Raw genomic sequence first — 21,485 nt, 5'->3', positions numbered from 1 at the left:
TTGGGGATAAAATTCTGAAGAAAAAAAAATCACACTTCAACCTGCTTTTCTCGGGTATATTGTCAGAGATTTTGGTGAATTTTGTTAAAAAATTGGATGCAATAAAAAATATAGTACTTACCGTACAAATGATGTAAGACACTGATTATCACTATGGACTCATCATTTGACTCATCTGAACACCATTTCAAACATGTGGTTATCTAGTATCTAAAGAATGTCTGTGTTACAAGATATAAAATGTTCACATTTGTGGTGCCCCCTAAGGGCAAAGCCTGATTTGCTCAATGAACACTCCTCAAGATATGTGTAAAGTTTTGTGTTGATTCAATAAAAAATGTATGAGTTATGGCCAATTTCCTGCTAAATCCCACCCTTTGCGAAATTTTGTGATCGATGGCAGCCATGTTTTTGGACTGATCTTGCTCATTTATTGTAGAATTGCCGATCCAGCAATCAGTATCTCAGTTCCCCAAGGCTGTACACAAAATTCAGGGTTGATATAGTCAAAATCGGAGGGAGCTCGAAGTACAGCCACTGCTCCTTTGCGTCGAAAGGAGCCAGTTGAGGTGGTTCAGACATCTGATTAGGATGCCTCCTGGGCACCTTCCATTGGAGGTTTTCCGGGCACATCCAACTGGGAGGAGACCCCGGGGTAGACCCAGAACTCGCTAGAGGGACTACATGTCCAATCTGGCCTGGGAACTCCTTGGAATCCCCCAGGAGGAGCTGGAGGGTGGTGCTGGGACGTCTGGAGTGCCCTATTTAGCTTGCTGCCACCACGACCTGACCCTGGAGAAGCAGCTGATGATGAATGAATGAATGAATTAACAATCAAAATCCAAATAGTAGATGTCACATTACTGTTTTTTAGTTTATGTAAATGAGCAAAAAAAAATAAATCCATTATCACAGACTTTTATGGTCCAATTGGCTTTTTTTATAGGACACATTCAGCTGGATATGTGTGTTAAATTCAAGTGAATCGGACTCACGGTGTGGGTGTACTGGCCTTTCAAAAAAAAAAATTGGAATGAATTATAGTACCACCATCTGGCCAATTGCAGTAATGTTTCTTGTGAAGCATTTGCACACCAATTAGTTATTGAGCAAAGTTTCATGTCACTAGCTCGTTCCAGCTCATGGCAATTTGAGCCGCGGCGGCAGGCAACATATAAAAATAAACCGGCACAAACTCAATAGGGTTCTTCCCTTCCGGGGTTTGAACCCTAATAATACGTACTCTTAAAGAGACACATATGCCCAGCTGCTAAAACATGGACAAACATCTGCAAAGCTCTAGTACACACTGAATATTAACACTAAACACATCATTAGCAATATTGTATACTATGTGTGATCTTACTCTGCTGTAAACCCACTTGTTTTTGCCACTGACTAAACAAACCGTGTCAAACCGCTCTGCTTCTTCCCCACAGGGCTCTGAGAGTCAGGAAGAAGATGTCAGGTGACCGCATGCCAGTGAAAATGATTGGTGATATCCTGACCAACCAGCTGCCTCACATGCAGCCCTATATCAGGTTCTTTCTGTTAATTTCTTAAATCTGTCAACAGATGTACTAATTTCAAGATTTCAGATTCAGTACTTGATTGCCCTATCAACAGAATTGATTGGAATTTGTCTTAGTGAGCTCACTCAAACACAGACAAACACATAGAACCACTCACTTATAAAGCACATAATACATTAATCCAAGGTAAATAAATAGATTAAATCCGAGCCATAAAATAAAATGATCATGAAAGCATAAAACAAATGGGTAGAATAAAATAATCTCCAACATATAAGAACTTTTTGGGGCGGCATGGCGGCACAGTGGTTAGCGCGGTCACCTCACAGCAAGAAGGTCCTGGGTTTGAGCTCTGGGGTAGTACAACCTTGTGGGTCGTCCCGGGTCATACTCCATGTGGAGTTTGCATGTTCTCCCATGCATGGGTTTCCTCCGGGTGATCCGGTTTCCACCCACAGTCCAAAGACATGTAGGTCAGGTGAATCGGTCGTGCTAACTTGTCCCTAGGCGTGAACGTGTCGGCCCTGTGATGGACTGGCAGCCTGTACAGGGTGTCTCCCCGCCTGCCGCCCAATGACTACTGGGATAGGCTCCAGCATCCCTGCGACCCTAAGAGCAGGATAAGCGGCTTGAATAATGGATGGACACTTGCACCTGTAGGGGGATTAGCAGCAACATCTAACGACCACTAGATAAAGTGCTTCAAGTGCATAGTAAAAACCTGCCTTATTGCACAATTATTTAAACCTACTGAGCGGCCTGCAGTGCTAAGTTTAGAGTGTGAAGGAGTCAGACGGCTTCAGGATATGTGCTATTGTGGAATCTAGATGTTGTAGTTTTAATACTTTTAAGTCTTTTGTGAGAAGGCAGGAAATTAAAAAGGCTGTTTGTCGGGTGAGAGAGGTCCTTTTAGAACTTTAAGGCCCTTCTTGTAGTCTAGCCTTGTAGATTCCTGCTATGGTTGCGAGATCATATACGATAATTCTGGATGCAGTACGTACCACTTTGTCCAAATGTCTCCTGTCCAATGTTGCCAAACCACACAGATATTGCATGTTGTTTATTCCTTTTGTATACTATCAGATAAAAACACAACGTATAGAATTTTCTCCACATACATGATTGCTTTGAATTCATAACTGCTTCCATTAGTATATTAAGATTTTTTTCATGCCTCTTGCTCATCCTGCATAGATTTGCCCTTTTTTCGTAACATTGTCTTCCAATTAAGTATTTGATTATTTCTCCTCTTTGACTAGAAATCCTTCTTTTGGTACGAGAACGGCTCTGTCCTGTTACCGGGAAATTAATTTTTAGCTTTGTTTAGGTTCTGCTCATGTCAGCTGAATGGAGCTACACTGATTCAGCAGAAAACTGATGACAATCCTGAGATCAAAGATTTCCTCAAGGTATTTCCACACCGAAAAATGCACACACTTGTACACACAGTACAGCTCTGTTTTGCTAGACAAATTCAAAAACTTTCTGGCTCTCTGATGTCTGTTGCTTTCAGTGTTTTACTTAACTTTTGTAATACTGTGTCCAGTCACTCCACATACCACACACAGTCTAACTCTGACTCTGTCTCCTTTTAATTCTGTCCCTGTGTTTGTCTCTGTCAGAGGTTAGCTATGGATCCCAGGTGTAAGGGAATGCCTCTTTCCAGCTTCCTTCTCAAGCCAATGCAGAGAGTCACGCGCTACCCACTCATAATCAAGAACGTATGTATGAGACATACAGCACCACAGACACTAATGAACTTTGTCAGAAAATACCTCAGACAATACTTCAGACATTCATTGACTTCTACAGTTTATCTGCTATTGGAACACAGTACAAAAGAAAACCCATTATTCCCATATATATTTGCCGGCAGCCATACCAACATGTACCCTGGCTCTGCCAAATGACGGAAGCTAAGCAGGTATGGGCTTGGCTAGTACTTGGATAGGAGACCTCCCAGGAAAACTGAGTTGCTGCCGGAAGTGGTGTTGGTGGGCCAGTAGGGGACAGTCTTCCTTCTGGTCCTAATAAAAACAAAAAATATCAAATCCCAATGCCCCAGTGCAGTGACGGGGACACTGTGCTGTAGGAGATGGCGTCCTTCGGATGAGACATTAAACCGATGTTCTGACTCACTGTGGTCATTAAAGATCCCATGGCACTCATCGCAAAGAGTAGGGGGTTCTCCAGTGTCCTGGCAAAATTCCCAACCTGGCTGTCTCCATCTGGCCACCTAATCATCCCCCCATGTAATTGGCTCAATGATTCCTCCCTCTCCACCTTAAGCTGATGTGTGGTGAGGGTTCTGGTGCAAAATGGCTGCTGTGCATCACCCAGGTGGGTACTACACATTGGTGGTGGTTGAAGTGAGTCACCCCCTTCAATTTGAAGCGCTTTGGGTGTCTAGAAAAGTGCTATATATTTGTAATTATTGTTATTATTACTATTATTATATTTTTTTCCTTACGTTTCTTGCATACATACGTCCTCAACTTTTATTATGTCAAGTTATGTCCTTTGTTTCATGTGAGTAAACCATCAATTCAGACTGCTTGTTTTATTTTAACTTACTTGGCTAGCAAAACAGTGTTTTTGAGCTGATCAAGAAAGTATGTAGTGCTTACGTAGCTTAACTGAGGACACCAGAGTAACTGACTTTTTATCACTCGTAGTATTAATCTGGTTTTGTATGTGATAACCCTTGTTGAGCTAATTTCTACTTGGTTTCAGTAATTTAGTACCAGGTGGTATTCAGAAGTGTTGCTAAACCAGCATTGAAAGTCCTCAAATTTGTTTTGCCCCACCACTAACTTGTCAAAAAGATATTGTCTCTCTGTATTCATTTATCTGTCTGTCTTTATTGACTTTAGATACTAGAGAATACACCAGAATCCCATCCGGACCACAGCCATCTGAAAACTGCCCTGGAGAAAGCTGAGGAGCTGTGTTCACAGGTACAACACATGCACGCACACACACACACACACACACACACACACACACACACACACACACACACACACACACACACACACACACACACACACACAACAAACATACATACACACACACACAACAAACATACATACACACAACCGACCAACAGCATTAAAATTCTCAATCACACTGTCAAAATGTCAGTAATAGACAGCACTAACGTCTTTTCTTGTCGTTTTCATTGTCTCTGTATCGGCCTGTATTCTTGCCTTTATATCAGTACCACTTCTGTTACTTTATATTGACTTGTGCCTTGTAATCAATAATATTTTAAAGCATTTGTAATATGAATATCAACAAATTAGTAGAATACTGGAGATCCCATTATGAGGAGCCACATTTTGACGCCATAAAAAATAAAATTATAGATATCGTATTGAATTTGCTCGGTTGTGTTTTTGTTTTTTAGTTGATGGTACTTGTGATGTCAAGGGAGCGATAACTCATCCATGTCAGGAAGTTCTTATGCACGCGCGCGTGTGTGTGTTGGTTGGTAACTAGGTAAATGAGGGCGTCAGGGAGAAGGAGAACTCAGACCGTCTGGAGTGGATCCAGGCTCACGTTCAGTGTGAGGGCCTATCAGAGGTAACAGCAGCAACACATGAAGGAAAAATACACACATCAAATATCTGCTCAGAGAAAGGAAAACCCTCTCATGTTACACATACATTCACACTCACACACCACAAGCTTAAACTAAATGTGTCCTTTACACTGATAGACCTATTAACACCTAAAGAGCAATAAATAAAGTACGTGTTGAAGTCGGTTTGTAACCACTCTTGATTTTGTTTGTGTGTACATAGCAACTGGTGTTTAATTCAGTCACCAACTGTCTGGGTCCCAGGAAGTTCCTCCACAGTGGAAAGCTGTTCAAAGCCAAGAGCAGTAAGGAGCTTTACGGGTTCCTGTTCAATGACTTCCTACTGCTGACACAGGTCAGTGTCTTCATAGCGTACAACATTAGATACCCAGATACCAAGACCATTAGACCATTAACAACCTTCTATGATTCAAGGAGACAGTTTACTCCTACTTCTCCTGTGAGCTGGTCAGCAGCTCTCAGGGCTCTTTCTATATGGTCTAGTGGCTGTTTGTTAGTTTTTGATGGAATAAAAAAACAGTGATAGTCAGTTGAGTTTACTAATTAGGAATAACTGGGGACTCTAGGGGCGGCATGGTGGCGCAGTGGTTAGCGTGATCGCCTCACAGCAAGAAGGTCCTGAGTTCGATCCCCAGGGTAGTCCAGCCTTGGGGGTCGTCCTGGGTCATCCTCTGTGTGGATTTTGCATGTTCTCCCCATGTCTGTGTGGGTTTCCTCCAGGTGCTCTGGTTTCTTCCCACAGTCCAAAGACATGTAGGTCAGGTGAATTGGCCATACTAAATTGTCCCTAAGTGTGAACCTAGGGACAATTTAGTACAATTTAGTGTGTGTGTCGGCCCTGTGATGGACTGGCAGCCTGAGAGCAGGATAAGCGGTTTGGATAATGGATGGATGGATGGATGGATGGATGGATGGATGGATGGATGGATGGATGGGGACTCCAGATTAATGCTTAGAGAAACAGCGCACAGAGAGGCTTTGTGGCTTATTTGGCCCCATTGAGATGTAATTGTAACTTTACGTTGCCACGTTATACATAAATGATTTAAGTACGTTATTGATCACTCATAAATAATTAATCTTGCACCACAGATTTGATAAAAGCAAGAACAACTCTGTGTCTCACCTTGTATCCCTCTTTTCCTCCCTCTTTCTCACCCTTTGTCTCTAGGTGACCAAGCCTCTGGGTTCCTCTGGCTCTGACAAAGTATTTTCCTCCAAAACGCACCTGCAATACCGCATGTACAAGACGGTAAGAGAACACAAAAACATTCATTTGTGGCGTCCAGGTGTCGTGGCGGTCTATTCCGTTGCCTACCAACACAGGGATGGCTGGTTCGAATCCCTGTGTTAACTCCGGTTTGGTTGGGCATCACTACAAACACAATTGGCCATGTCTGCGGGTGGGAAGCTATATGTGGTTATGTGTCCTGGTCGCTGCACTAGTGCCTCTGGTCGGCTGGGGATCCTGTTCAGGGGGGAGGGAGAACTGGGGGGAATAGCATGATCCTCCTACGTGCTACGTCCCCCGTGAAAAGAAGCAGCTGGCGATTCCACATGTATCAGAGGAGGCATGTGGTAGTCTGCAGCCTTCTCCGGATCGGCAGAGGGGGTGGAGCAGCGACCGGGATGGCTCGGAAGAGTGGGGTGATTGGCCAAGTACAACTGGAAGAAAAAGGGGGGGGAAATCAAAAATTAAAAAAAACCCATCTGTTTCTTTATTTGTGTTGCTTTGTACACATTGTGACTTCAGTGTTAAAGTTCTTTCAGACTTCTTCTTTTTTTTTTTTTTTTTTACTAGGCTTCATATAAAACCTGTAATTGCGTTAGTTTCTCTTGGATCTGCTTGTGTAGATAAATTCTCTAAAACTATCCATTACCTATATATAAACACGATGTTGTCAGCAAAAAGCCATGCTACATCTTTTGTCCTTTTGTCTTTTCTCTACCAGCCTATCTTCCTAAATGAGGTACTGGTGAAACTGCCTACTGACCCATCTGGAGACGAACCTTTGTTCCACATCTCACACATAGACAGAGTATACACCATCAGAGCTGAGAGTATCAATGAAAGGTAACTTGCACAAACACAAATAGACACACACATGCAACGTCCGTTTCCCACCTCTACTGCACACAGTTATAACACCTGTGTGCATCACTGATGTACCTTGTATCATATAAAAAATACAGGGGCAAGCAGGACTGTGTGTGCATGCATACCTGCCCCTAAATCATCCATCATCGTTTGCGCTCTTTCTAAAAACACAGAGTGGATTTCCATATGGTAAATGGACTGCACTTATGTAGCTCTTTTCTAGTCTACCGACCACTCAAAGTGCTTTACAGTGTAAGCCTCACATTCACCCATTCACACACCCATTCACACACTGATGGCGGAGGCTGCCATGCAAGGTGCCAACCTGCTGATCAGGAGCAGTTAGGGGTTCAGTGTCTTGCGCAAGGACACTTCCACACACTCTGGAGGAGCTGGGGATCAAGCTAGCGACCTTCCGATTACTAGACGACCCATTCTACCTCCTGAGCCTTGCAGCCCTATCCATATCCCACTGGGAAATGGGGGAAATGTGATCAACTTGGAAGAGTAGGTTGATCTAGGAAGAGATTTTTTCTAATTCAAGTATCAGACTTAACAAGACATTACAGTATGTATAGTGATGTCATGATTTCCAGTAGAGATGTGGTTTGGTTTATAAAATGATCCAAAGCAATGCTTTTCATCTGATTGAACAAGTTTATCTCCGGTTACTGTAACTGTGTGTGTGTGTGTGTGTGTGTGTGTGTGTGTGTGTGTGTTTGTGTGTTTGTGTGTGTGTGCGCACGCGCGCGCACGCGCACTTGTAGAACGGCATGGGTCCAGAAGATAAAAGCTGCATCAGAACTCTTCATTGAGACAGAAAAGAAGAAGAGAGAGAAGGCTTACCTTGGTACTACTCCATCAATCCATCCATCCATTTTTGTGTTTGATATCTGAATGAAAGGCACAGAGATAGTATTATTACCTTCAGATCTATATTCTGGAGATAAAAGACAACTATTTACTATGCTCTCTCTCTCTCTCTCTCTCTCTCTCTCTCTCTCTCTCTCTCTCTCTCTCTCTCTCTCTCTTTCTCTCTTTCTTTCTTTCTTTCTTTCTCACAGTCCGCTCTCAGAGGGCTACAGGTATTGGCAGACTGATGGTCAACATTGTAGAGGGAATCGAACTCAAACCCTGTCGCTCCCACGGTACGCAAACATTGGTTCATGCCCACATATCTGCTTACTTCCCTCGCTATATTTGTTATACCCTACTCCATGTTACAAGTTGAAAGGGACAATGTGACATTTTTTATATCAGTCATTTTAATATATATTTTATGACTCTTTAGCGTGGGGTGACTAATATACATTCTGCCCAACAAAGAATGTTAATAATGTGACCAGGTTGCGACAATGACAACAGGCAGTTTTCCGTTAATTTAATTATCAATTAGAAACCCTTTCACCCAGCATTGTGACTTGTGCCCGGTGAAAGAAAAGAAGCTTTTAGTTGTCTTTTCTCTATCTGTTGAATTAAGGGACATCTCATATTGGAAATCCCTCTCTTGGGCCATCCAAAGATGAATCCAGTCTCAATATGTAGGTGGATCAGTTTATCAGGCCCCTGGCCCCGTGGCTTGATAAGCACCCACAAAGCCTTCAGTCCTCTTGATTCATTTCATGTGAGAGAAACATTCTCATGGGATGTCGGTATCTCCTTCGCAAAACAAAAGGTTACATAATTGGCCAGCCTTTCCTGGTAGTTCAGACAGGTGTCATTTTATATAACATCTCAGATAGCTGCCCTCCCACAATCAGCCCTTAATCCAAACCATAATTCCTCCTATCCAGGTGTGATCCAGCACCATTAAAAAAGGGTGTATCATAAGAAATGTCCTTGGTATCTCTTAGAATCAAAACTCTGCATATGTTATCAATAAGTAAACTTTGTGGCGGAAAGACTGTAGCGGTCTGTTCCATTGCCTACCAACAAGGGGCTCGCTGGTTCGAATCCCCGCGTTACCCCCGGCTTGGTCGGGCATCCCTACAGACACAATTGGCTGTGTCTGTGGGTGGGAAGCGGGATGTGGGTATGTGTCCTTGGCGCTGCACTAGCGCCTCCTCTGATCGGTCAGGGCGCCTGTTCGGAGCGAGGGGGAACTGGGGGGGAATAGCATGATCCTCCCATGCACTACGTCCCCCTGGCGAAACTCCTCACTATTAGGTGAAAAGAAGCAGCTGGTGACTCCAAATGTATCAGAGGAAGCATATGGTAGTCTGCAGCCCTCCCCAGATCTGCAGAGGGGGTGGAGCAGTGACCGGGACGACTTGGAAGAGTGGGGTAGTTGGCCGAGTACAATTGGGGAGAAAAGGGGGGGGGGGGAATCACAAAAAAAAAGTGAACTTCGTGTTAAATATTACACACCATTGATTATTAGCCAGCTAACTAACTATGTGTGTCTTCAGGGAAGAGTAACCCATACTGTGAAGTAACCATGGGGTCCCAGTGCCATATCACCAAAACGTTACAGGTAGAGTTCTTGTCCATTTACATAGTATGTGGTTTCCCTCATTCTCCTGGTCAGTGTTAACATGGGTTAAACCTCTTTGAGGGCTTAAGTTCTTGTGATTTTCTGCAGGGGGTTATTTATGTATTTTACTTTTCTCATTGTTCTTCTCCTTCCCTGATTCCTCACAGACCACATTTGTGATGAAAAGGTTCATTTTGAAGGCTCCACATCTGCTTTGATGACTATAAACTACGTCATGATTTCAACTTTTACTTAAAAAAATAAAAATAAAATAAAATTCTACGAAAACTTAAATTCAGGATAGGCCTAGCTCCTACTGCTATATCATCAAAGCACTAAAGCCATTATTACCATCATTTTATTTTTGACATTGTTTTTACACTGTTTTTTCTCTTCATAACTCGTATTTTCTGAAGAGAGTGTTGAGGAACTTAAATTAGGTATCGTTTTCTCTGTTGCCTCAGGACACGTTAAATCCAAAGTGGAACTCCAACTGTCAGTTCTTCATTAAGGACTTGGAACAGGACGTCCTCTGCGTCACTGTCTTTGAACGGGACCAGTTCTCACCTGACGGTCAGTGCACACGCATACACAGGCTGAAAGTATTTCCATTTTTATTACTCGGTCTCTTGGTAGAGGTGAACAGATTGGTTTTTGCTATTACCTTCTCACACACACACACACACACACACACACACACACACACACACACACACGCAGTCTCTCTCTCTCTCTCTCTCTCTCTCTCTCTCTCTCTCTCTCTCTCTCTCTCTCTCTCTCTCCCTCCCTCCCTCTCTCTCTCTCTCTCTCTCTCTCTCTCTCTCTCTCTCTCTCTCTCTCTCTCTCTCTCATATAGACTCTCTCTCCCTTTCCAGACTTCCTGGGTAGGACAGAGATCCGGTTGGCTGAAATTAAGAAGGACCAGGGCTCTAAAGGACCAATCACAAAGCGGTTGCTGCTCCACGAGGTTCCAACGGGAGAGATCGTTGTCAGGCTTGACCTCCAGCTGTTTGAAGAACCATAAAATCTGGACTGGATTGAACTGGACTAGACAGGACCAGATCTACAGCTGTTGGAATTGTAAAACTTTGAGCAAGACCTCTGGCCTTGACATGTTCGTAGTAGGCTGAAAGGCACGACTAGACTTGTCTGGTTTTTCTTGGTCAGGTCTGGTCTGGCTCAGTCCCCATAACCCCACTTGGACATTCAGAATAAGGCGTTGGAAAAGAGCTATTATGGGTGGCATCAACTGAGTACTACCCATCTTTACTACTTTAACCAATCCACTCAGAATTATTTTTTTTCCTAGTTAAAATGTTTGATTTTCAAAATAAATTGTTTCTGAGGAAAGTAATTACTAGACATTTTGCACCATATCAGCCTCTATGATAATAGTCCTTTGAGTTCTTTGGCTCATTGTCGACTTAACGAGAATCAGTTCTTATAACCGTGTTTGCTGTTTCGACAGCTAGCTAGTTAACAGGTCAGCGCTGGCTCATGTTCAGTAAATGGGCTTTGACGAGCACCAACTTGTGACTATGAATAGAAAAACCTGTCATGTCTAATGGAGTCTACTTTAGCCCGGTCTGGTCTGATCCAGTTTGCTAGCCCAACTGAGTATTAATATTAACTTCAGTCCAGTCCAGTCCTCTCTCAGATCCAGTCCATTTCTTTTCTTTCTTTTTTTTTAACTGTATTTTCTCTCTGTCTCTGCTACAGTCCAACAGATATTCCAGTGACAATCCTGCTCCCCCGTCTTTCCTTCCTACCAACCACTCCCTACCCTCTGTGAATGAGTGTGTATGTAGGTGTGTGTGACAAGGCAGACAGGCTAATTTACGGTACAGTGTGGTCTATCTTAAGTCTTAACTTAAGTTTGACCACAAGTCTTAACTTTTCAGCCAACCAGCCATGAGATACTCCATTGAAGGGAATTTTGACATTTTAATTTCAGTATGTTTTCCCTTCAGCTGCTTGTCAAATTATTGCACTAGTCACGAATCGTTGGTGTCAATGACAGATGTACTTAATGCTATAAAGCGGATTTTGGGCCCATGAAAATGTGTAGTACCCATATATATACATATGTACAACATTGATTCCAGTGGATTGGTATCAAGAGTTATGGAGAGCAGCTACAGGTGTATATGTATATATGGTGTCAGATAAAATCAAAAAACTACATTTTAAAGTGTCAAAATTTCTTCTTTAACTGATCTCAAGAACAATGACTGAATAATAATATTGCTGATAGTAATAAGAATGATGGTGAAATATTAAGTTTGGGGACCAGGTGTGACAGGTTGAATTGAGGTACTGTAAAGAATTTCTTAAAAATTTTATCTGATGTCTGATGCACGCTGCGATTGTGTTTTAGGTGATATCTGTCATACGTCTGAACTCTGCTGCTTACTAGTCACGGCTGGATTGCAACGTGACTGATTCTCAACATAAAAATTCAAGAGAATTTCTCTTAGATGTCCCTGCAGCATTTTAGTAGATTTGTAGAATTATTTTAGTGTGTATTGGCCGTGCGCCCCCAATGCTATTAAAGCAGATTTTTTTTCTGAGGTCTGTTACCACAACAGAATAGAAAAGTTCTCTAACTTGCTAAAGGCTGCCATGTTTGCGCGGCTAACTTGACAAACTATTACCAATGGTACTTGGTAAGCTTGCCAGGGTTGTTACTTTGTTAGCTGCTTAGATAATTACTTGATCAGTCAGTTAATTAAGTCACTTATCTGGTTCACTGGACCATACTGATTGCGTGGTTACAGTATCCCACCTTGTTGCGATTAAGATAACTGATGCCTGCTGTAGTGACCACCCACTGTCTAATCAAAATTATGCGAGACTCACAGGAAATTACAGCAACTTGACCATGGAAAAAGGTGCAAGTGCACACGTGTGCGTGTGTGCTTGTGTTTATGGATTTGTGTCCAAGTCAGTCTTGTATTTTGAATCTGATGAATATTAATGATGTTTTAGAGCTACCCACCTTTCCCCAAACCCAACCCTGCTGTTCTTCAATACTCCAGTACCTCCGCCCATTCAGTCCCCACTGTACTAAAGCTAACCTTATTCAATTCAGACTTGTTCTTACCTTCTACCTGCCAAGTCTTGTATAGTACTGCTATCTGAGAGTTAATATATGAGAGCTATGGGGGTGATAGAGGCAGCCTGCTGTTAATGATCACTGTAGAAGAAGATGTACGTTGTTGTCTTTCAATGTTCAGAATAAATTTTGGTTGGACCAAGACTACAACTGTCATTTTGTATTGGTTTCTCTTGATTTACTGAAATTCAGCAAGACTATTGACAGACAACATACTGTAGATAGATACTATTGATAGACACTGTAGATGGATACTTTAGATAGGCAGATATAGACGGGTCTCCTGTTTACAAACATCACTGGGTGCGTGTGCAGCAAGGGGGGCAAACCCGCTTTGGTAGCTCTCAAAAGATTATGCATCTCATAATCTTTTGAGGGCTACCAAAGCGGGTTTAACAATGAAAATGTGACCCCTTCGGAATGGTGAACCTTTTGCACCCCTCCTTTTGGCGGTTTGTGCAGTTTATTGCACAACAACTGCGCGTCATCTCCGCTGTATCTGAGCTCTATCTTGGTTAAAATCTCTTGAGCTGTAGCTGCTTTCTGCCCCCTAGTTGCGCACGCATCTCTGATGACGCTGCACGGAAACCCTCCCATAGACCGATTGATTCAAGGGTCTAACGATAGGGGTTGCTGTAAATTGTACTGAATGTGATTGTGACTGTAAAGCCCGCTGGGATTTAGGGCTATACACAAATCTGAAGGCTGGATAGATAGATGACATGAAAGTTAATCCGTGTCAGTGACCCCTTGAATGAAACAGGTGTACACGTTTGAATTGACCCTAATGGGCTGCACGAATGTCCATCAATATGCCGGCAAACCCACACGTGATGAGTGATGTGAACGCTGTCCAGCGCGTTGGCTAGACCGGCGGGCGTGAATGGGCAGCGTCTCTTCTATCGGTTCTAGCTCTGTGAGGTGTTTCCTAACACGCATGTCACAGCTGAGGCGAACGTAAAGGAGGCGTGGCCGCTTTACGAGCGGAGTGTTTTGGTGCCTTACGCAACTGCAACGCGCTGCAGGACTCCGCCGGACAGCTTTTCCTCCGATAAAACAAATCAGCGAAAAATGAAAAGGAGCAATGAGGAGGGAGCTTACTATTCCTATATTTCAAGATGCACACGTTTTTTCTGTTTACCGGACGAAAGAAATGTAGTAGAATGACTTTTTTTTTTAGTGCTATGCCTATTAAGCCGTTTTTTTTTTAGTAGTAGTTATGCGATATTTTGGGGTTTGTTTATTTTTTCGTGCAAACTCCCATCAGCTCTATTCTCTGAATGATTTCGATGCGATCAGAGCAACGCCGCCATGCTGGGATGAGTAGTTGTGCTCGAGACATTGGGTTCTCTACAGGGTTGACTAATAGGCTTACCCTATATTCGGTTTTTGTTTAGGAAAGGACGATTCTGCTGGTTGTGTATTTTCTCTTTTATTCAGACAAACCATGGCTGCTGCTCTGCTTAGAGGAGGAACAGTGTTTTACTTGAAGGTAACATAAGAACCGGGAGTGTGTCTACCTGCCCTCGTTTATTTAACAAATGTATTCATTTCTCTGCTTTGTAACCTGTGGTGCTTCCTGTCTGTTTGGGACTTATTTTCTGATGTGTTCAACCTCTGCAAAGAACTTTGTCATGGTCTGGGTTTTTCCTAACGTGACTGCCCTTCACCTCAGCTGGCATTGTATGGCACTCACAGCAGAAATGTGTTGGATGCAACTTTTAAATGTGTGTGTGTGTGTGTGTGTGTGTGTGTGTGTGTGTGTGTGTGTGTGTGTGTGTGTGTGTGTGTGAGACTAGTGCATTCAAAGGGACTTTTGCAGAGTTGTATGGCGATCCCAGGCTGCTCTGCTCAGCTCTAAACCACCACACCCCAGTAAACAACAACGCAAAACGCACATCAGTAAGAAAACCGGAATGTCTTCACTTGGTTTGTCCTTGGGGGACTTCATAGACCCGTCACCTCACACCAAACGGGTTGTGGGTTTGAGTTCAGCCCATTTGTGAGGAGGTTGCATGATAAAGTGCATTTTTTTAAATCAAAAACTACATTGAAAAGATGGTTTTAAGTAACCTGCTCTTCAAATCTGACCAATATCTATGCTGTAGTATGTTTTCTATGATATTAGACATATTATTATTTTATTGATAACAATTCTGTTCTATCCGGCAGAGAAAGCCAGACCCCAGCCAGCCATTGACATCCCTAAACTACTGGAGCAGCTCTTCTCTCAGAGGAGAGGTGATTATCCCGCCCCCTGCTGGTACTGGTCAGAACATAGTCTGTTTATATTACAACGTGTACCCTGGGCTTTTAGATGAGCAGGATGGGAAAAGACAAATAGCATGCTACATATTATTTATCATTAACTGGTGTGAAACAAATATTTTTTTAATTAATTTAACAGCATTTCTATTGAGATTATCAGGTTTCTTCAGCTCTGAAAAAGGGGTTTATCTGTTCTGCTGCTCCTGTTGTTCTCCATCTTGTCTCCATCTTCCCTTTCCCTTTAACCTTTCCTTTACCTTTTCTTTTGTACACCCCCCCCCCAACCTTGTACTCTTTCTCTGCTCTTACAGTTTCTGCTGTCAAAGCCTCCTCCAAACCTCTACCTTGTCCAGGGGGTTCCACTAAACCTTCTACCGCCACCTCCATAAAGACCCCAGCCTCCTCCTTGTCCCAGACTAAGCCAGCGGTGTCTGTCTCTGCTGCTGCATCAACACTAAAACCAGTCATTAATGTTTCCTCTGAGAACTCTCCTCTTTTCAAGAAGGCACCAAATTCTCCTCCAGCCATTGATTCTCAAGCATCACCAAAATCTGTATCCCATTCAACCCCCGAATCAGTAGTTGGTCTTACTGCAGATTCTTCACCCACCTCCAAAACTTCTATGCAGTCATTGCCGTGTTTTCCCACGGCCTCTGCTGCGGCTGCTGTTGTTTACAAGAAGACAATATCTTGCTCCTCTACTACCTCAGTACCTCCATCAGCTGTCCCCACACATGCTGCAAAACAATCATCAACAGCCACCTCAATAGAAAAACAGATCAACACAACAGAAGGCAGAGGAGAGACTACAGTTAGGCCGGCAGAATTCACCGTTGCCCCTGTGCTGCCCACACCAGTCGATACTGTCCAGATCAAAGTAGAAACATCAGAATTCAAAGAAGGACCCTTGATAGCAAATGCAGCAGCCAAAGACTCCAATAAATCCCCCACCCCTCTCTCAGTGGAGGATACAACAGAACCAGCAATATGTGCTAAATCTATACCAACGTTTGAATCAAGAACTGCCCCTGTTGAACCAACAGTAGCAGTTACAATAGATTCAGCAGACCAAGTAGTGGGAAATGGCTTGACCAACACAGGCGCTGACACCACCTCAGGCATAACCTTCTTAGAAAATGCAATGAAATTTCCCTCAGTATCAGTAGCAAACAAAGACTCTATGGTAGAGTCTCATATCTTCTCCTCAGGAACATGTGTTGGGACAGGGGAAGAGAATGGTGGTGAAGGGGGAAAGGAGAGGGCAGTAGAGGAGGTTATTCAGGAGGGGGCTCTAACTGCAGAGCCAGTGGAGGATGAGTTTGGAGTCATAGAAGCTATAACCTTGGAGTCGGTAACACCAGCTGAAGTTGTCATTCAAACAACGTCTACACTCGATGATAAGGCTGAAACATTAGCCCGAGATACACCAAGTGGAGAAAAATGTATGACTGACACTCAGGCTGAGACTGCAACTGAAGTTTTAGAAAAGGATCCTCTTTCAGGGGATGTACAAGTATTGGACTCTGAAGTGGATGTTTTAATGGACGGGCATCCTTGTTACGTTTCTGAAACAATTTCCAAAAGGTCTGCCAGCATAAAACTTGCTCCAGCTGTCCATATTTCGGCGCTTGATCCACACCTGACTACCTGTGGAAATTTGGTGCAATGCAAAGAGCAGAGGGGAGCAGAGAAATCAAGGTCGGAGGGGATGGGAGAGGAGGAGATGGTGTCTGTGGTAGAGGCCATGAACCTAGAATCGATGACAATGGCAGAAGTCAGTGCCATGGTGGAAACACTAGAAACTGATATTCTCAAAGAAGCCAACACTGCGCTTGAAAAGGGAGCTTCAATACTCGCCAGTGATGAGAGGATGGTAGAGAGTACAGTGACTATGTCTGTTGACACCAGTGGGGAGACAGCTGAGGTTGAAATTTTAGCACTAGAGTCTCTCTCTGAAGCCACCGATGCGTTAGAGGCTGAAATGTCCTTAGTTTTGGAGAGTCTCTACTATTCTGGTCCGACACCAACTGTTCAGTCAACAGTACAACAGAAACCCGAATTCCCAGAAACAGCTGGAAAGAACAGGAAGGCTCTGGGTGATGTCGGAGAGGTTTTAACAGAGAAACCACTGAGCCAGGAAGAAGTAATACAGTCTGTTATTTATGGAGGAGATGGAAGGGAAGAGGATGGGGGTGTTTTGGAGGCCATGTCCCTTGAGTCAGTGACTTTAGCTGAAGTTGAGGCATTATTGGGAATGCTAGAGAGTGACACGCTCACTGAAACCTCAGCTCAGTTGGAGATAGAAGCGGAAATATTTGCCAAAGAGGTTGGAAAAGGAACAGAGAGGACGGTGAGGGAGGATGACTTTGCATCTGAGGATAAAGATGAGACCACTGTTCTCACAGAGGAAGCTCTGTCTGAAGCTGACTGTCTGTCTGAAGCTTTGGAAGCTGAAACAGAAATTTTACTGGAAGAACTGCTCTTCTCGGTTCCTGGTCGTGTTGCTGTAGAAAGAGAAGCTCTGACTGCTCATAAAGTAGCAATGGATGATATTTTGAGAGGAAGGGAAGTAAGAGAGCATGCCATTGGCAGGGAGGAGAGAGGGGATGAAGGGTTTGTGGCAAATGCATCTCTAAGTATTGAATCACTCAGTCTGTCTGAGGTTGAGGTGGTAGTGGAGACCCAAGGTGGGGATATTTTAACTGAAACCATAACTCGGCAGGAGACTGCAGTTCGAATACCACCACAGGAGACTCAAACAGAGAGAGATTGTCCACAAGAAGAGCAGAAGGTGTTTTTTGGGGCCGTTGAGGATGATAACCTTGCTATAGCTGCAATTTTAACCAATGCTTTAGAAGTTGAATCAGCTGTTATCCCTCAGAACCAGCCCTGTCCCATCCTTGGCCCTGTTACTATGAAAACAGTCCCCTCTGGCCCAGCTTCCACAGATCCAGCACCTGGAGAACAAGACACACCACCTGCTCCTGTTTCCCCTCCCCTTTGCAACATGGCTCCTCCTGCTCCAAAGGAGGTACTGGGATTGAGTCAGGAGGAGGAGGGAGCAGGCTCAGCACCTCCTGCCGGGAGAAAGGAGGTGGATGCAGAGGGAGAGGCAGAAGGGGGACGACAGACTTCAACCCTGGGGATTCCTGAAGGTATCAGAAAAAGACATACAGGCCATCATACATGTGCACACACACAGATTGTCATCGGTAATAATATATTGTTTGTGTGTCCCTCAGGCATTGATCCAGTCCAGAGACTCTTCATGGAGAAAATCAGAGAATACGACAACAAGTGCAGGTAGAGCTATACACAGTTGGAGCTCAATACAGCTTGAAAACCTCATGATAATCATCACATCATCAGTAGTCATCTTTGCCTTTGTGTACTGCCTGTTGACACCTATGTCCTATCGGACTTGAACCTAGTTTTTTTTTTTTTACACTTGGTTGCATTGTCGCCTCCTGACTAGATCCTTGCTTGTGTTGTATTAACTGTCAGATGTAGGTTGCTTTGGACAAAAGCAACTGCTAAATGAAATTGTAAAAACATCTTTTTAAGTTTCTCTTCCATCCATCCATTATCCAAGCCGCTTATCCCAATCAGAGTCGCAGGGATGCTGGAGTCTATCCCAGCAGTCACTGGGCGGCAGGTGTAGAGACACCCTGGACAGGCCTCCAGTCTTTATTTGTTCTTGCGAGAAGTGCATAAGAGAAATTTCACATTCATTTTTTTCTCCCTAAATTTATTTCTGATTTTTCCCTTTTTTTTCTCTCTTCCAATTTACTGGCCAATCGATCCCTATTCTTAGTTCAAACACCCACCTTCGTACTGCATGTGTTCGCCAACTGCATCTCTCCGGCTGGCAGTCTCAAAGGAAACACCTCGCCACTTTCGTGACAAGGCAAATCCAGCTGCTTCATCGAGTCCAGCCATAGTCGGATCTGACGAGACCGGGGCGCGAACCCCGGTCTCCAGTGGGCAACTGCATCAACACACAGCCAGTGCTTAGACCGCTATACCACTGCAGACCCTAAATATCACATTCATGAAATGTTATTAACCACCCAAATTTGTTCTTACACATCTGCGCTGAATATCGAATGCCACTTGTTCCTAAATTGAATGTGTGTGCCAGTGAGTCTTCAGTTAGTAAAGTTAGCGCCTTCAAAAGGTCATGAAATGGCTGATGAGTGCCACGTGCATCTGGACAGCTGATCAGGATCAGGCATTACCTCTGTATCAAGACATGCCGCCAAAGAAGGCTCTAAATCAGGGGTGGCCAATGATTACGACACTCATTAAAAGTTCTTTTTGTTTTCAGTGGTGGGCAATCTTATCCAGAAAGGGCCAGTGTGGGTGAAGGTTTTTGTTCTTACCAAGCAATTACACACCTGTCTGCTAATCAAGTTCCTCAGCAAAGACTACTGGTTGATTAGTGGGATCAGGCGTGTAACTGCTTGGTTGGAAGAAAAACCTTCACCCACACTGGCCCTTTCTGGATAAGATTGCCCACCACTGAAAACAAAAAGAACTTTTAATGAGTGTCGTAATCAAAGTCCGACTGCCAGCACTAATATATCTGGACAGATGTACAAACTAGTCAAGCATTCCAGGATGGACAGGCAGACAGACTAAGTCAATTAAACCTGTCTGGCACAATAACCACTACAAATTTACAACCCTTCCCTGTCTCATCTCCTCTCTCATCTCCTCTCCTTTCTTCATCTTGTTGCTTCTCCTGTCTCTTTTGTCCTTTGCTTCACCTTTGCTAAACTTTGCTGTTCACCTTTCCTCTCTACCCTCACTAACACCCCCCCCCACACACACACCCACCCACCCATACCCATACACTGTCATCCAATAAGAATGTTTGGAGGGAGGGTGGAGGCGGGACCAGACTACGAGAAGTGCCTCTTAGAGGAGGAAGCTAAGCTCCAGAAACTGTATGGAGGAGGAGACCTGAACAGCTTCCCTCAGTTCACCTTCACTGGTGAGTCTGGGGTGGGGGGATACAAGAAGATGGGGGAGATTGGGGGGTTGGCAGAGGGATGAAATGACTTCCTTTGTCTGAATACACTACACTGCGGGGCACCTGCTAACAGATGGTGTGTTTCACCAAGTGGAATGACAAAATGCTGATTTGAGGTAGAAATGTCACTGAACATGTTTTCCTGAAATGTTTACGCTCTACTTTTTTCTCTGCTCTTCTATGTAGAGCCCAAACTGGACCAGGACTCAGAATGATCCATGATGACAACCTCTCACACTCGTTTAATTTCCCACATTTCCCTCTCCTTTATCATATTCACAATTACCCCCTCCTTACCCATCTTCGTCTTCTCTTCCACGGATGAGCAAAGAGGGGGAGAGAGACAAGACCAGAAACTTCCAAAGTTCGGGTGTGGGGAGAATTCCTGAATAAGGGATGTTGTTTTTCTGACTGAATGTTCACACAGTGTGACGATGATTAAATATGGGATATTTTATTAAAGTGGCATTTTGAATCGGGAGTCTGGCTGACATGTATTTACGGTGACGCGGATGTCAGTGGAGTTAACTGACCGATGGTTACCCTCGTGCTGTTAACGTAAAAGGTTTTGGTCTATTTGGAAGAGCTTTTTCCAGTCTGCATTCTTGAACTCGACCACTTTCTTGATCATGCATTTCAAGTCACGTTGGATAACACCTTGTCGAATAATGCAGTCCAATATAAATTCATACTCAGATTCCTGTGTTTTTCGTATTTTCCCTCGCTGCGTGGACGTTTTACTAGTCATTACAAAGAGCAGTCATGAACAGCAGACGACTTCTTCAATTTCTCTCTTCTCTTATTTGATTTTCTCCCAGTCGTTTTTCCTTTGTATGCCACACACACTCTGCTTTCTGTGCGTCTGCATTTCCCTCTCTCGCCCCCCCTCCACCCACCCCATATGCCTGTTGTAGTGACTGAGGCAGTCTAGTCCAAGTCAAATCCACCCTCAGTCACGACTTCGTGATAGAGATGGTGTGAGTCACATATGCGCACACACTGCTCGCTGCCGACAGCTAAAATAATCTCTCCTTGAAAAAAACCCCCCAAAAACAAACCCCACAAAAACTAAACCGATTCATAAATAAATACATTGGTTATAGTAGAACCAAATAGTGGATTTGATTAAGTAAATTAATATGGGCTAGCCTGCCGCCCAATGACTGCGGGGATAGGCTCCAGCATCCCGCGACCCCGATTGTATCCCAATCGGGCTTGGATAATGGATGGATGGATAGAAGAAGGAAAACGATGAAAGTGTGTGTGTGTGTGTGTGTGTGTGTGTTTGTGTGTGTGTGTGTGGGGGGCAATCCGATAAAAGTAAAATAGGCACTTCATTCACTGTCATTCAGTTCAGTTG

General features: G+C 43.8%; 3 protein-coding genes across 4 annotated transcripts in view; all 3 read left to right on the top strand.

Annotated features, from left to right (window-relative positions):
- The window catches only part of itsn1 (intersectin 1 (SH3 domain protein)), a 68,135-nt gene extending 57,246 nt beyond the window's left edge, over nt 1-10,889 (top strand). Inside the window, exons 34-46 of the mRNA XM_056291580.1 lie at nt 1,440-1,541; nt 2,860-2,941; nt 3,155-3,253; nt 4,406-4,489; nt 5,034-5,117; nt 5,339-5,470; nt 6,308-6,388; nt 7,089-7,210; nt 8,002-8,084; nt 8,299-8,382; nt 9,643-9,707; nt 10,172-10,280; nt 10,583-10,889. Of these exons, the coding sequence (XP_056147555.1) occupies nt 1,440-1,541; nt 2,860-2,941; nt 3,155-3,253; nt 4,406-4,489; nt 5,034-5,117; nt 5,339-5,470; nt 6,308-6,388; nt 7,089-7,210; nt 8,002-8,084; nt 8,299-8,382; nt 9,643-9,707; nt 10,172-10,280; nt 10,583-10,731 (1,276 nt within the window). The 3' untranslated portion in view covers nt 10,732-10,889. The remainder of the gene's footprint in view (nt 1-1,439; nt 1,542-2,859; nt 2,942-3,154; nt 3,254-4,405; nt 4,490-5,033; nt 5,118-5,338; nt 5,471-6,307; nt 6,389-7,088; nt 7,211-8,001; nt 8,085-8,298; nt 8,383-9,642; nt 9,708-10,171; nt 10,281-10,582) is intronic.
- A 3,380-nt stretch (nt 10,890-14,269) lies between these two features.
- On the top strand, nt 14,270-16,631 carry LOC130122478 (mucin-5AC-like). The gene is made up of 4 exons (XM_056291410.1): nt 14,270-14,314; nt 14,931-15,063; nt 15,402-16,441; nt 16,593-16,631. Exons 1-4 carry the CDS (start codon nt 14,270-14,272, stop codon nt 16,629-16,631), a joined length of 1,257 nt encoding a protein of 418 aa, XP_056147385.1.
- A 248-nt stretch (nt 16,632-16,879) lies between these two features.
- On the top strand, nt 16,880-20,592 carry LOC130123213 (uncharacterized). Of its 2 annotated transcripts, XM_056292346.1 has the most exons (4): nt 16,880-18,245; nt 18,333-18,393; nt 19,962-20,086; nt 20,312-20,592. In XM_056292346.1, the coding sequence occupies exons 1-4, from the start codon at nt 16,961-16,963 to the stop codon at nt 20,338-20,340; spliced, it is 1,500 nt and encodes a 499-aa protein (XP_056148321.1). In that variant the 5' UTR covers nt 16,880-16,960; the 3' UTR covers nt 20,341-20,592. The 2 variants fall into 2 exon arrangements, with proteins under 2 accessions (XP_056148321.1, XP_056148323.1); XM_056292348.1 differs by lacking the exon at nt 19,962-20,086.
- The last annotated feature ends 893 nt before the right edge of the window (nt 20,593-21,485 follow it).

The sequence above is a fragment of the Lampris incognitus genome, chromosome 13 (genome assembly GCF_029633865.1).
Source record: "Lampris incognitus isolate fLamInc1 chromosome 13, fLamInc1.hap2, whole genome shotgun sequence".
Taxonomy (NCBI): domain Eukaryota; kingdom Metazoa; phylum Chordata; class Actinopteri; order Lampriformes; family Lampridae; genus Lampris; species Lampris incognitus.
The sequence above is the reverse complement of the archived record's forward strand: the minus strand, read 5'-3'. Positions and strand labels throughout refer to the sequence as shown.